Raw genomic sequence first — 14,328 nt, 5'->3', positions numbered from 1 at the left:
AACAATAACCAGCACTGAGTTTGTTCGTAGCGCCACGGGGGTCACCTATAACCAGCGAAGCGAAGATTATTAGAAACACATAATTCGAGTAAATTTGTAATTTTGTTAGTTTCAAAGGAGGACGGGTACATTGTTGGACAAGCCGTCCTCGGGGACGGATAAAATTTCTGAGTTTTTTCGAACCCTGATATATATGTATTTATGCTTTTATAATTCATATTTATAAATAATTTTAAAAAATTAAGTTAAAATGATTTTGAGAATCATTATTTGAGGATTATTAAAACTTCAATTTATGTAGTTTTTAAAGTTGATTGTAGCGGAAATTTTAAGAAAATTTTCAATTGCACAAAATTATAGATTCCACAAAATCTAAAATGCATAAAAATACTTAAAATTATAGTTTTATAAATTCTGAGGAAAAAAACCTTTTTCAAAAAGAGTGGATGTTGACATTTAAATCCATGCACTAGAAATAAATATAAAATGAAAGTCAATCTATTGAAATGATTTTTAAGAAAGAGTGAATAAATTCTTTAAAAATAACTGATATCACAGTAAAATGTTTTGAACAGATTGTACAAAAATATGAATATTTATTATTTATCATTAAAAAATAGTTCTTCAAAATATTAACTCAAACTGAATCGTTTTCTTTTCTTCTTCAAATATTTATATTTAAATTTTATTCCACTTTAATAATAACTAAAATAATTGAACTATGTAGATGCTGAGAATAATAATTTTTCTCATAATTCGATTTATCGATCGAATTAGATTAGAAAAACTTCAGCGACTAATAATACTTTTATTGTCCAAAGAAAAAAGATGTTTTTTTATGTATATGTTTTGAGGAGATTGTTTTCAGATAATCTATCATCACATATATCTTTTTTCTTTGCATATTTTTTCAAGGCCTAAAATAAAAAATGATTTGATTGTATCAGCTTGCAAACCAACAAACTACTTCGCAACTATCATCATCCTCTTAAATCATAACAACTATCATCGCACGGCTTACTTTCCATCAAACTGATTTCAGTAATCGATTCAAATTATGTTTCACACCTTCTTTCATTCTTTTTATATCAAAAGAATGGTTGTTTAGAGTTCGTTGACTGTGCAAAGTAAACTAATTATTAGTCCGAAGAAATGGGGCTTTTATGTTTGGATTTTATTAGTATTTCTTAATGTATGAATGCTCTTATTAATTTTATTTTATTTCGATATTATTGCACATTACTGTCAAAAACCAGTAAATGTTATTCGCAACAAAATTTTAACTGCTATATGTAGAAGACTAAAGAAAAAGAAAAAAAAAAGAAGATAGGAGAGGAATTTTTGCTATTAAGAATTTCTGCTGTATTTCACAAGCTGTAACCAAAATTTCCTTTACTATAAGGAATTGACAATATTGACAAAAATGCATAACGGAAAAGAGATATTAACGATTAACGGAAAAAATGAAGGAAAATAGTATGAAATTTTATTTACTGCGTATAAGCCTCAAGTATATAAAACCCGAAAAATAAGTTAGAAGTACAAAAAAAAAAAATCTGAAAAAAGGTATATATTTTTTAAAGAGAAGAAGTAAAATTGTTAATAAATAAATTTTAAAAAAAAATTTAAAAATTAAAAACAAACAAACTTTTATTTATATTTCAACCATAAACATTCTTTAACTCACTTGCAAACTGAAAAAAATTTGCTATAAAAAATTACTAATTTTAATAAAATTTTGAATTTTATTAGTCACCACTTTTTGCATTTTTAGTCGCTTTGCGAGGTTTAAATACTAATTTTACTTATTGAAACTCGACTCGAAAAATATAATTAACTCTTTCGCACCGACTATCACAAATACGTGCCAGCATAAAACCGTATCAACCGGGGTAAAAAGATAAAACTGGTAATCAAGGTCATTCTTTAACAGTTTATTTGTAGGCGGAGTTATAATTGTTTGATTTATTTAATTCACCATTACTTTGTTCAAAATAAAACTATTTAATTATACTTTGAATTAACATTGATTATATATATGATTAAACTAACAGTAATTAAAGTAAAAGCAAAGTAAGTCTGTAAAATTAGCGACGACTACATTTAAGTTACCGTTTTTTATTTAATTACATCCTGAATCTGATTGTGTACGAATGCTTTTCTGAATCACCCGTCCCCAAAGGGTTAAACCAACATAAGAGACAAGATCATTTTATTCCATAAACGCGTGAATCAATTTCGTGATTCGATTAAGTAGTTAATTTATGCTAGTTATTACACTTAGACCAGGCCTGCTTACTTCTATTATTTGACGGAGATTTTCCTGAAATATGTAAAATGGAAGCAAAATTTTGTTTTATCATTTGATTTTAAAAGAGTTTGCCCACCACAGTATATAAATAATTAACGATATAAGTAAAATGCCATTTCAGTGAGAATCACTTGGATGCAAAATAGAGCAAATTTTTAAAAGTGTTTGATTTCTCAATTATTAAATAACTATTACTTCCTGTTGACAGTTCTGTTTAGAATAACGAAAAATACCATGATCACAAATTTCATTTCGAAGCTTAGGCCCAAACTAAACTATTTCTTTTTTACTGAAAGAAAAATAGGCATTTATGTTCTGCATAATACATGAAAGATATACGCGACAAAGATTTAAGTTTAATATTATATTTTTGAGATATTTAAAAACTAAGATTTTAGCTAACATCAGAAAATATCAAAATAGTCTGAGTAAAAACGTGTTACTTTTTACATATTTTCAAAATTTTGATTTTCGCATCAGTTACTATATATTGGTATTGGTTACTATATTACGGGTAGCAGGAATATTATGATTCTACATGATAAAATCTATAATTGAAGTAACTGAGCAACAAGTTCTTATTCTTCTGAGTTAAAAAAAAACTTTTCTCAATTGGCACTGTTAAGGTAATAACAGTGGTTGCGAAAGTAAAAATTAATTTTATTATTGAAAAAGTTTTAAATTTAGTAAGCGAGTTAAAAGTGGTGATTTAACTAAGAGAAAAAAGTAATGAACCGTATCTAACTTAATGAATTCTAAATAGAGTCTATTCGTTAAAATTTGTATTTTAATTGAATATTTCGTTTCGTTTAAACAATAAATTTTTATGACAAACATTACCAGAGGTGTCAACTTGCTCCGGGCAGTGGAAAAATATTTTCAACTGGTAGTCTTGTAATGTATGATTCGTAGTTTTTATTCATCACTACTTCTGAATAATTCAAAGACTTATGCGCAACGCCAATTTGTTAAACTCCAACCTCGTTCAGCCTGTTTAAAGTTGGCAAAATTAGCCGAAATTCTGCAAATTTTAGTTCGCAGTTCTCGATTTGTTTTTCCTTTAAAAAAAAAAAAATACGTCCGGAGCAATTGGCATCTCTGCATTACACAACAGTCATAACACAGTCGTCAACAAACATAACATTCAAATTTGTTTACTTCAGAATCAACTTGAAAATACTAGTTACAATTGGGTCGTTCGGAAAGTTAATGTTTGTAAAAATTGCATGAAATACCTATACTTAAATAATTATCAAGTTATGAACGTTTAGCTGAGACGTTTATTTAACGCTAATTAACGTTATTTAGTTTATTGATAATTTTAGTTTCAGAACATTACTCAAAAATATTCGATAAAGAGATATGTTTCAAAAAGAATTTCAATTTAATACACATGAGTATTGACTTAAAACACATGAGTTATAAATATTAACAAGGATCAATGAAAAGGTTTTTGAAACATTGCAAAGAAAAATAAAATAAAATAATGGTAATAAAAAAAACTTACTTCTGTATCAATATCACAAAAATGCACTGATTTCTGCCATAATGCATAAATATATCGTGGCATCTTTCTCCCTTAACGGCAGAATATTAACTACACGGCACTTTGTCAAACGCTGACAAATAGTCCATTAGGCACTTTCGAATATTTTAAAGAAAGAATTGTTTTGAAATAGTCGTCAAGACTTTCGTGTTATTAGAATGTCAGGAGTTTGTACCAAAGCGTCCTTGATTATTAATGAAAAGTTTTGGGTTGAAGGACTTAGCTTTTACAGATTTCACAACCAGTCTTCTCTTTTCAGATTAAAATATTTCGCTAATGCGTTTATTCATTTAGTTCGGAGAAAAGAAAAAAAGTTCTAAATATTGGCGATATTCCTCTGATACTAAGAGATTCGCCGGTATAGTTTGGAACTGATATGAAAACAGATGATACAAGACTAAAAGCAGACGATCTTCAACAAATCTAAAAAGAATTCCTTCTGGTTTTATTTTCACCACATGTTCAGGTTAGAAAACACTTTTTCTCCCGATTGGCTAGCAAACGCTGAAATAACCGGAGGGTGACCGCGTGCGTGAATTGTATTACGATGATATAAACGAAAAACAAAAAGAAATAGAGACATAAATAAATCGTGTAGCGAAACGCACTTCAGACGATAAATACGAAGAACACAGGTGAAAAGAAAACTTGGAATGGATTTGAAGTCAAAGAGAAGCCGATGGATAGTTTTTGATTTTTAAAATGAGGTTACGTCACGCCTTGCTGCTGACAAATCAGAGTTAAACTCACGATCTTTTTAACTTTCTTAATACAACACTTTGCATTAAGACCCTTCAATATGTCCAACAGGTTAATATCATAATCTTTATGGTGATTATTATTATGTATAACTACGAATTTTGTATTTTTTTCGGGATCAATCAAACATTACGTAACAGTTAATGGGTGTCGCATGATGTTTAACTCATGATGAAAAAAATGGGTGTCTATTTAACTTTCTCAAGTTGATTATTTAACACCTACGAAGCTCCAAGCCTCCCATTTTCAGTTAAGCCAACTGCTCCGGACGAGCAGTAATTAGTAAAAAAAAACGGTAAACAACTACAAACTAAAATTTACAAATAATTGTCTAATTTTGATTAATTTTTTAAACAGCATAGCATATCTTAGGTTTAAAGTAGCGAATTATATAAGCTTTCGAATTATTTAGAAATAGCGGTGGATCAAAACCTCATAAATTGAACTTTTTAAACCAAGAATCATACATTAATAAACTACCACTCGAAAATAATTATTTGCTGTCCGGAGCAAGTTGGCTTCTCTACATTTTAGAGATGCTTCGGGAGACTAAAATAAAATAGGAGGTAAAAGCTCAATTTTTATTTATTTAATCTGAAATGTAAGTCATAGTGGCAGTTACGATAGAACAATTAAAGAGATAATAAATAAATAAAATGAATTTCTACCACAGCATACCCTCCAACTTATGAGGATTTTGAAAATAATTCTTTCTAGTGGTAGCGAACCAAAGTAGAAATTTTTAAAGCAAATGGATCTCTCATAAAACTTTTATCAGAACGTAAGAATCTAGCCATATGGCCTGCACTTTTATAAGTAATAGTGGATACGTTACGCTAAAATTAATTTTTTTTTAAATATTAAGACATTAATTTTGCTACCGTCAGAAAAGAAGATCTCTGAAACTACGGAAATTCCGTAGCAGTTGGAGGGAGGGTATGCCACAGAGTTTTTCCTGCATTCACTTTCAATAGTAAATTGAAAATAAATGTTCGAGATAAACTACCACTTTTAAATAAGTTTTTTTTTATTTTATTATGTTTTACATTTTTATTCTACTATAAAATCACTGCATTAAAAGACCTTATCTTTTTTTTTTCAAAGCAATAGAGACTGGTAGCTTGAATATTTTATTTTATATATATATTAAAAAATTGGGTCAAACACATATATATGTATTTAAAAACTAGCTGACATTGCTAGTTGACACTGCAAATTATCTACTTACTTTAAGAACAAATATTCTTTTTTATCACATCAATACAAAAAGGTAAATTTCCGCCTTTTTAGAAATTAATTACTGAGCTGCTACGGGTGTACATAGAGATCCTAAATTGCTCCATTTTTTTAAGAGTGGTAGCAAAATGAATATTTCTTCGTTTAGTAAATTTGAGTCATTTTGATTCCTTCAACACCTCCCCCCCCCCAGAGAACATAAAATTCAAACATGCACATAGGACACTTGGCCCATTTTGAGTGTGAGGTTTTAACCCTTAACCTGGCGAATTAACATCTTTCAAGGATGCCAAACGTGACTTAAAGTCCTAAAACATTTGTGTTTAAATAAGCAGATATTTTACTCCGTTAGTCAGAGAGAAAAGAGAATTAGGTTTTTTTTTCTTAGAATATATCAAAACTTTTTATATTAATAATATTGTTATGTGGATATCCTTGTTTATCCTAATAATGAAATAGTTCGTTTATCAACCATAATCTTTTCGAAATAGAGACATGTTCCAATAACCATGTTCCATTGGCTTTTAAACGGTTTGAAGTATTTTCAGATTTAACCAAAATGTAAAAAAAAAAAAATTGTTAATTCCCTTATCCTTTTAACCTTTTCGCGCCGACTGTCACAAATACGTTCGAGCATAAAACCGTATCAATCAGGGTAAAAAGATAAAACTGGTAATCAAAGTAGTTCTTTAGCAATTTATTTTTCGGTGAGGTTATAATTGCTTGATTTATTTAATTCACCATTACTTTGTTCAAAATAAAACTATTTAGTTATACTTTGAATTAACATTGATTATATATATGATTAAACTAACAATAATTAAAGTAAAAGCAAAGTAAGTCTGTCAAATTCGCAACGCCTACATTTAAGTTACCGTTTTTTATTTAATTACAACTTGATTCTGATTTTGTACGAATGCTTTTATGAATCACCCGTCCCCAAGGGGTTAAATAATATTTTATAGAAAGCAATGCAGTAGACATCCCAGCCTATATATAAGCTTGGCTCTTGTTGACAAGCGATAACTTTTAAAGATTGGTTTCTCAATAACTTAGTTGCTGGCATAGCTTATAAAAAGTTAAGAAATTCGTATCAACGAAAACATGATAATAGCATGAGAATCTAAATTTGATTCTGAAATCAGAAAATTAGTATTTTTTTACTAGAGATGACTGCGGCATAAATATCTATTAGAAATTCCTTTTTTTTAATTTATTTTTTTCAACGAGCGGTAATACCGAATTTTTGAAGTTCTAACACATAATTTACACACGCAATTCTCATGTCACAAGAAAATATTGGAATTTTAGTACCTGTTTAGTTTAGTACCTGTTATGTTAGGCCCTCTATTCACGACTACGCTAGTGAGTTAGCAAATTGCTTATTTCAGCTGAAATTGGGGGGGGGGGGACAAGACAGTAAATTTTCCTTTAACGAAAATCACTAGTTTCGAAATTTTTTTTAACTTTATAATATGACCGACAATTTATAAGAATCTCAAAAAGCCCTTGAAATACTGTTACATAATATTTGAGCGGTCCCTTCATGCTGTTCTACAATTTTCATTCAGAAAATTAAGTTTATTTTCACGTTTATATGCTGAATTGTAAAAAGATCCGTTTTGTGGAATATAATTATCACCAATTCTTTTATAGTATCTGCTCCCTAAAACGGTCAGTTTTTGATAGAGTTCTAAGAAATGTAGTTGAAAGCATAAAAGCGTGCAACTGAATTCATGTTATTGAAGTCAAATCCTGTCTTTTTCTTGAAAAGTGTTTATCATGTAAATAATGGTTGAAGGATTAATAAATCAAATCCGACAGAAGTATGAATCTTTTATTGATTCTGAAATGTTTATTAATTAAAAGACAGATAAATCAAAAAGGGGTAAAACTCATTACCATTTGCGTTGCATTGTTTAAGCGGTCCACTTAAAAAAGGAATGAATCACTGATGAAAAAGTCGCATTTTCAAAACTCCATTTCTTAGAAACTATTTATGAGATTTTGTACAAATTTTGTATTTTGTCATTTAAAACTTTTTGAATTATATAAACTCTATTTTATAGCACTCTTTTAAATTATATAAATAAACTGTATACCTTGCAATTCAAAATATTTTTAGCTATTATTAAATAAAATAATGAAAAATAATAAATATTTACTTGAAGTTATATTTTGACTGGAATTATCTTTAGATAAAATTATTTTATAGCTATCTGCAAAAATTTTTCAATTCACTTACAAATTTCTCGCGATATAGTGGAATACGTAAAAAGTAAAATTAATTTTAAGTGGTTCAAACTTTGAACCACTTAATCCTGACTAAACTATGGGGACAGTATTTCCCAAATTTTGGCTACCTCCTATATTTTTGGGGTCAGATATTCAAATCCTTCAGGGAAAAGGCATGTTTAGTTAGAAAAAAATACGTTTTTGTGTATGATTAAGAGACTTAAAATAGCGTATTCACTTATTAATTAGCATATTTGAGGCCACAATTTCAAACCACTGAGTCCTAAACGTGAAGATCCTAAAACTAGATCAAAAGTGATTCCGGGTTGTCTTTTTTGTTTATTGTACGCACTGTGTCCTCATTGTTTACGTTATTCCTATATATTTCTTACACTGATAACAATCAAAATAAAAGTATCTAAATTTTCTTCCTTAAGAAAAGATGAAAGGAAGGAAACAAATTGTATTACTTGAAATTTCTAAATGAATGCGAATGAAATTTTGAAATGAGCTGCCCACCAGAAAGTACTAAAACCTTAAAAGTATGTTTACTTTTTTTTAAGGGCGGGCACTTGTGGGTTGTCCCATTAGCCACAGAAATGCCAGAACTGCTACTCTCTTCTCGTTACCCAGTGGGCACCTGTGGTGGAGCAACGTCGCCCACGTCACACAACCACAAACCCGTTTATAGAGCGGGTCACATTCACACAATCACACACACAAAGGAAAAAGGATGTAGAACACAGAGAGAGAGAAAGAAACATCCATGCCCTGAGCAGGATTCGAACTCGCAGCCAATGGCTCCGCAGTCAGGCACGTTAACCACTCGGCCACCTTGTCCTACTTATTTCTACTGTTTAGGAAATAACTACGAGGTTACTAAATGTTTCAAAACTTTAATATCGCATATATATATATATATATATATATATTATATATATATATATATATATATATATATATATATATATATATATATATATATATATATATATATATATATATATATATATATATATATATATATATATATATATATATATATATATATATATATATATATATATATATATATATATATATATATATATATATATATATATATATATATATATATATATATATATATATATATATATATATATATATATATATATATATATATATATAGGGGAGAGTGGGGTCAATTGTAACAGTTCATAAATTCAACTAAAACGTAGTTAATTATACATGTTATCATAGTTGTGATATATTTTTTTATTGATCAAAATAGTAGTGATATTTTAGGAGTAAAAATAATAATGAGCAGAGACCTAAAGGGTTAAACTTTTAACTTTAAGGGGCTAAAAATTTTAATTTATGCTGTGAAAGGTGACAAATAAAATAATGCACATGCAACATAATATAAATGATATAGGAAACTATTGGTGGTTCTTAAAGAGTTAAGTAATGGTTTGTAAACATAAGATTATTTATTTTCAGCTGTTACAATCGTCCCGTTACTTATTGTTACAATTGTCCCCAAGACGCCATTTTAGCTTCATTTGTTAAAAACAATGCTAGTTAATTAGCAAAACAAATCTTTTTTTTTATTGAAATGTTAATTAAGGTGTCCACTTACATATTCGGTTACTAATTTTTATTTGTTTAAACGAAATTACTTTGTTACAATATAACATTCTAATACCAAAAAAAGTACTTGCGTGCCGTGAAAATATCTTTTGTGATGTAACTCTTTCAAAAGTACATAAAAATGGTTGCCATCAGGGTTGTACATGTAGATTTATTAAATACACCTTGTGCGCCACCTAGGAACCAAATCTAGAACCCGACACTCTGCTCTGTTACAATCGTACCCTGTTACAATTGACCCCACTCTCCCCTATATATATATATATATATATATATATATATATATATATATATATATATATATATATATATATATATATATATATATATATATATATATATATATATATTAAATCAAATATTAAAGCAAAAATTTTAGCACCACTTTAATCAATGGCGGGCCTATAATTTTATCCCACATTGGGGAAGTTTTATCCAATTCAGCATAGATATTTAATGTAAATGATTAAAGGTTGCAGAAGTTGGCCTTTCTCGGAGTGGTCTAATGCAATATTACAAATACTTAAAAATATCCTGAATAGTGTAAATCAACTATAAGTGTAATTAAAATAAAATGCATCAGGTAGACGTCACAAATTGTTCATAAAAGTATAAAAAGAAGAAAGAAAAAAAAAGTTATGTAATGGTATTTCTTAACCTCTTTTTAGTAAAGAATGCTGGTAATAAAGAATAGCTGTTTTCTTCTAAATCAGAAAGCGAAGCATAAAACAAACTAATGATAGAATAGAGAAAGGCAGACCGCTGTGCTCTACTGTTGAACTTCAGATTACAAACATGAAAGTAGCAGTGTAGAAAAAAAAAGGAAAAAGAAAACTAGTGAAATAATTCAGCGCAGCTTTTGTCTGAATACGACGTATTTCAACAATGAAAAACATATAATTCCTAAAACGCAGATCCTTTCTCTATAGTATGGATAAAAGAATAATGTAGAATATTTGGTGAATTTCTCTGAGTAATTAGGTAAGGGCTCAATCTTTAATTTTTAAGTTAACTCCTGTGTATAACATATATTTGCTTACCCCATTAAGGATTACAATGAGAAATCATAACATCTTGAAATAACTGTAAAAACTACCATAGAATCATTACGGTTTTATAAACCATCGCGAACGTTTACTGAATTGAATTAAAAATGATACAGAAACAAATACCGTAATCCCCGCTGTATAAATCGAACCTTTATTTTTGATTAAAGGATAGCAACCTTCAGGTATGGCGGGTGTATAAGCCCACCGCTAAAAAAAATGCGAACTTAAAATTTTCATAAATTAAAAATCGTAAAAAGATTATTAAGTCTACATACTTTTTTCAAGTTAAAAATAATTCAGGTTATTCTCTCTGTATATAATACATTTGTCTTCAAAGAAAGATGATACAAGGCGGTCCCTCAAATAGTAATATTAGACCCATAATTTTTTTAATAGCCGTCGTTGAACAGCCGACTTAATTTTTTTGGTCTTTCCGCTATTAATGTTCAACTCCGTAGCCTTGTAATTTTGAACCCAATTCAGAAGACAAGGGAACACCTATATCAAGTGCTGAGAGAAATTTTTCCTTCGTTGAAGACTTTTGATGGAACTGACCCAAATTTGAGGTACATGAAGAGGAAAAGCACGAAAACTTCCCATGGTTAAGCATACTGCAAGGGGACTCTAGCCCACGATCATTCAACCACTAAGAGTATTTTACGTGAGCACTGAGTCGCGTAAGATTACTATATACTAAAGCATAGGCCATGATAGTGCGTTGGGCCCATGTCCAAGAGATCATGAGTTCGATCCCGTGTTGTAAATGTAAGATGTGTCCCCGTGTTGTAAATGGTGACTGGCGCACGTAAAATTTGTTGGGTCAGAAAGTCCTCCATATCCAAATAACAAATTATACTTCTGGGGGTGCTGAATTGGAGATTCATACCGTTCTCTGGTTCAGGTCAAAATTACGATCTGTGGATGAATGAATGGGTCCTCCCAATAAACGGGCGTTGACGAGTGTGCGGCTGAAGTCGTATTCTTGGTCATAGATGGTGCCAGTTAAAAATCAAAAAACGCACTCTCTGCCTAAAATTCACTTGGTTTCAACAAGCAGACTTGCTGATTTTGGCAATTGGCATTAGAAACAACCGCAACAACAACAGTAAACGCGTAGCAGAAAGTAGATTCAAATGTTATTGTAAGATCTTTTAAAAAGTGGACTTTGGCTAAAATTGAAGATGGTTTTCTTTGAGAGTCAAATGATGAATCCATCTCGTCATATGGATCCGGATTCGTATGACAACAATTTTAACGATATTGAATCCGTCTGAGATCTGGAAAGTTTAAAAGTGTAGTTCTATATTATGTTTCAAAAGTTTTTAAATGTATTAGGTCTCTTTAACTACTCTGAATTACAAAATCTTAATTTCTTTCTGAGCATTGTTTTATAATTTCTATTAAAGAAAATAATTAAATAAAAATTGCATATTAAAATTAATTTTTGAAAAGAGTAAGTCGGTACAGATTTTTAAAGATTAGACTAAAAATTAACGTTTTATTCGCGCAACGCAAGTAGCTTAAATATTAGAAAGCCATAGCAGTAAACGAGATTTTTTACATAATATATTATTTCAAGTTTTATATATAATTACTATTTCTTGTATAATCATAATTTATGCTATATTACATAATATATTGTTTATTTGCAGAGATGCCAACTGCTCCGGACAGGCCAAAATAATTAAAAAAGCGGTAAATAACTTTAAAGTAAATTTTGCAAATATTGAACTATTTTTGCTTTCTTTTTAAAGGGTATAGCATGACATAAGTGTCATAAAGTTTTGAATTTTATAAGCTTGCGAATTATTTAGAAATAGTGGTGGATAAAAATGTACTAAATTGAATTTATTAAACCAAGAATCACAATTGATAAACTACCACTTTAAAATATATATTTGCTGTCCGGAGCAATTTGGCATCTCTGTATTTGTAGTATGTTATGTCCTTATTGGATTATCGGGATAGTTTATTCGCTGAGAAAACAAAGGTATCGACTAAACTACTTGAAGATGGGAAAATTTACCGTGTTTCTTGTTGTATGGCAGCACCAAAAAACTCGGTATTTAGAAGAATCAGTAAATTTATATTTGCATTAGCATACATGCCAACTTTTACGCATTTCGCGTAAAATGTTATTTTTATATTTAAAGTGGTAGTAAATATATACTATTTTTTATTTTATAAACTAAATTTCAAATGATTTTAATCACCAGTATTCTGAAAAAAAGTTAGCATATATATTGATATGCATTACTATCCTGGTTGTCAGCTGAAGCTTTTTTAAGTACACCGCATTTTTTTGCTTACAATTGAAATTTTGATGCCATTTTACTACCATTGGGAAAAATCAAAATGAAAGGGATTAAAAGTTGGCAGGTATTTTTAAGTTCATCTAAAATAAATGATTAGTTTTGGTCAGTCTTTTTAGAGGAATTTTCAAAGGATTTGGAATAGTATCAGGCCCTTTTTTTACTATCTATTCTATTTACTTATTCTTATTCTATTACTTATTCTATTCTACAAAATGAACCTGCATTTATTTTATACATTTGAAGTTTTGGTGAAATTTAATCTCACGTGTATTCTAGATAAGTGATGCACAAAATGTATCACTTATCGCTTTTATCTACCAAAAAGCTTGGTCATCCTAATGTCTCATTCAAATCAAATTGATTTTAGTCAACGCATATCAGAAATTTAAAATTCCCCATATTCATAACAATAGTGCCATTCAAACTGAGTTGGCCTTAGTCTAAGCATTATATACCTTTATTTTCCCCATATTCATAATGAATATTATCACATTATTAGTGCCATAAAATATCATACTTCACTGTAAATATAACGTAAAGGTTATGTTTGGTATATATATTTGAAATTTAAGCCATAGTGGTAGATACGATTGCATAATTAAAGAGATGGTAAATTAATGAAAATAAATAACGTTTCAACCATTTTGAACCTTATTAGACATTTGTTGCATCTCTGTGTATCGTAATCTGTTACGCCAACTCTAGTTCCCAAGGCACCAAATGAATTTTAAACTTTCATATTGTTTTTAAAAGAAATGTAGAAGTTTGTTCGAGGGTTACTAAGAATTATATCCTTCAAGCTGTTTCTTTTCTTTCTTTTTTTCTATTTTTCGTTTTTTGCGGGCCACAACCTGGAAATTGCCAATGCTAGGCTATTTTTCTTCCCCAGTTCAATGTGCATCTTCTTAGAGTTTCAAAAGCAAAGTTTGAAATAAATAAATTAATAAAATCCGTTTTTTCCACTTAATTTCTACACACCTTAGGATCACGCATATTCTGTTTAATCTTTCCAATCAATAAAGTCTCTCACAAATGAGAAATATATGGCGCAATTATTGTTGTTAATTACGGAAGAATAAGATTCTACTGACTTTGTGTGTGGCGGTTTATTAACCGTTTATTCTCTGCTTCAAGTTTATTTCATGAGCTTTTCTTGTAATGTAGACGTTACTTGTCCAGGTATGAAGTAAATAAGTCACAATTGTCATTTACTACTTTCTTTTACAAGGAGTTGCGCTCCGAAGT

At 29.3% G+C, this 14,328-nt stretch overlaps 1 protein-coding gene across 1 annotated transcript in view; it reads right to left on the bottom strand.

Annotated features, from left to right (window-relative positions):
- Positions 1-4,276, bottom strand: part of LOC107441602 (rhotekin-2) — a 105,410-nt gene extending 101,134 nt beyond the window's left edge. Inside the window, exon 1 of the mRNA XM_071182088.2 lies at positions 3,819-4,276. Within this exon, the coding sequence (XP_071038189.1) occupies positions 3,819-3,881 (63 nt within the window). The 5' untranslated portion in view covers positions 3,882-4,276. The remainder of the gene's footprint in view (positions 1-3,818) is intronic.
- Between the last annotated feature and the right edge of the window lie 10,052 nt (positions 4,277-14,328).

The sequence above is a fragment of the Parasteatoda tepidariorum genome, chromosome 4 (genome assembly GCF_982258835.1).
Source record: "Parasteatoda tepidariorum strain Cologne lab strain chromosome 4, Ptep-v5.0, whole genome shotgun sequence".
Taxonomy (NCBI): Eukaryota; Metazoa; Arthropoda; class Arachnida; order Araneae; family Theridiidae; genus Parasteatoda; species Parasteatoda tepidariorum.
This window is presented reverse-complemented; position numbering and strand designations above follow the sequence as displayed.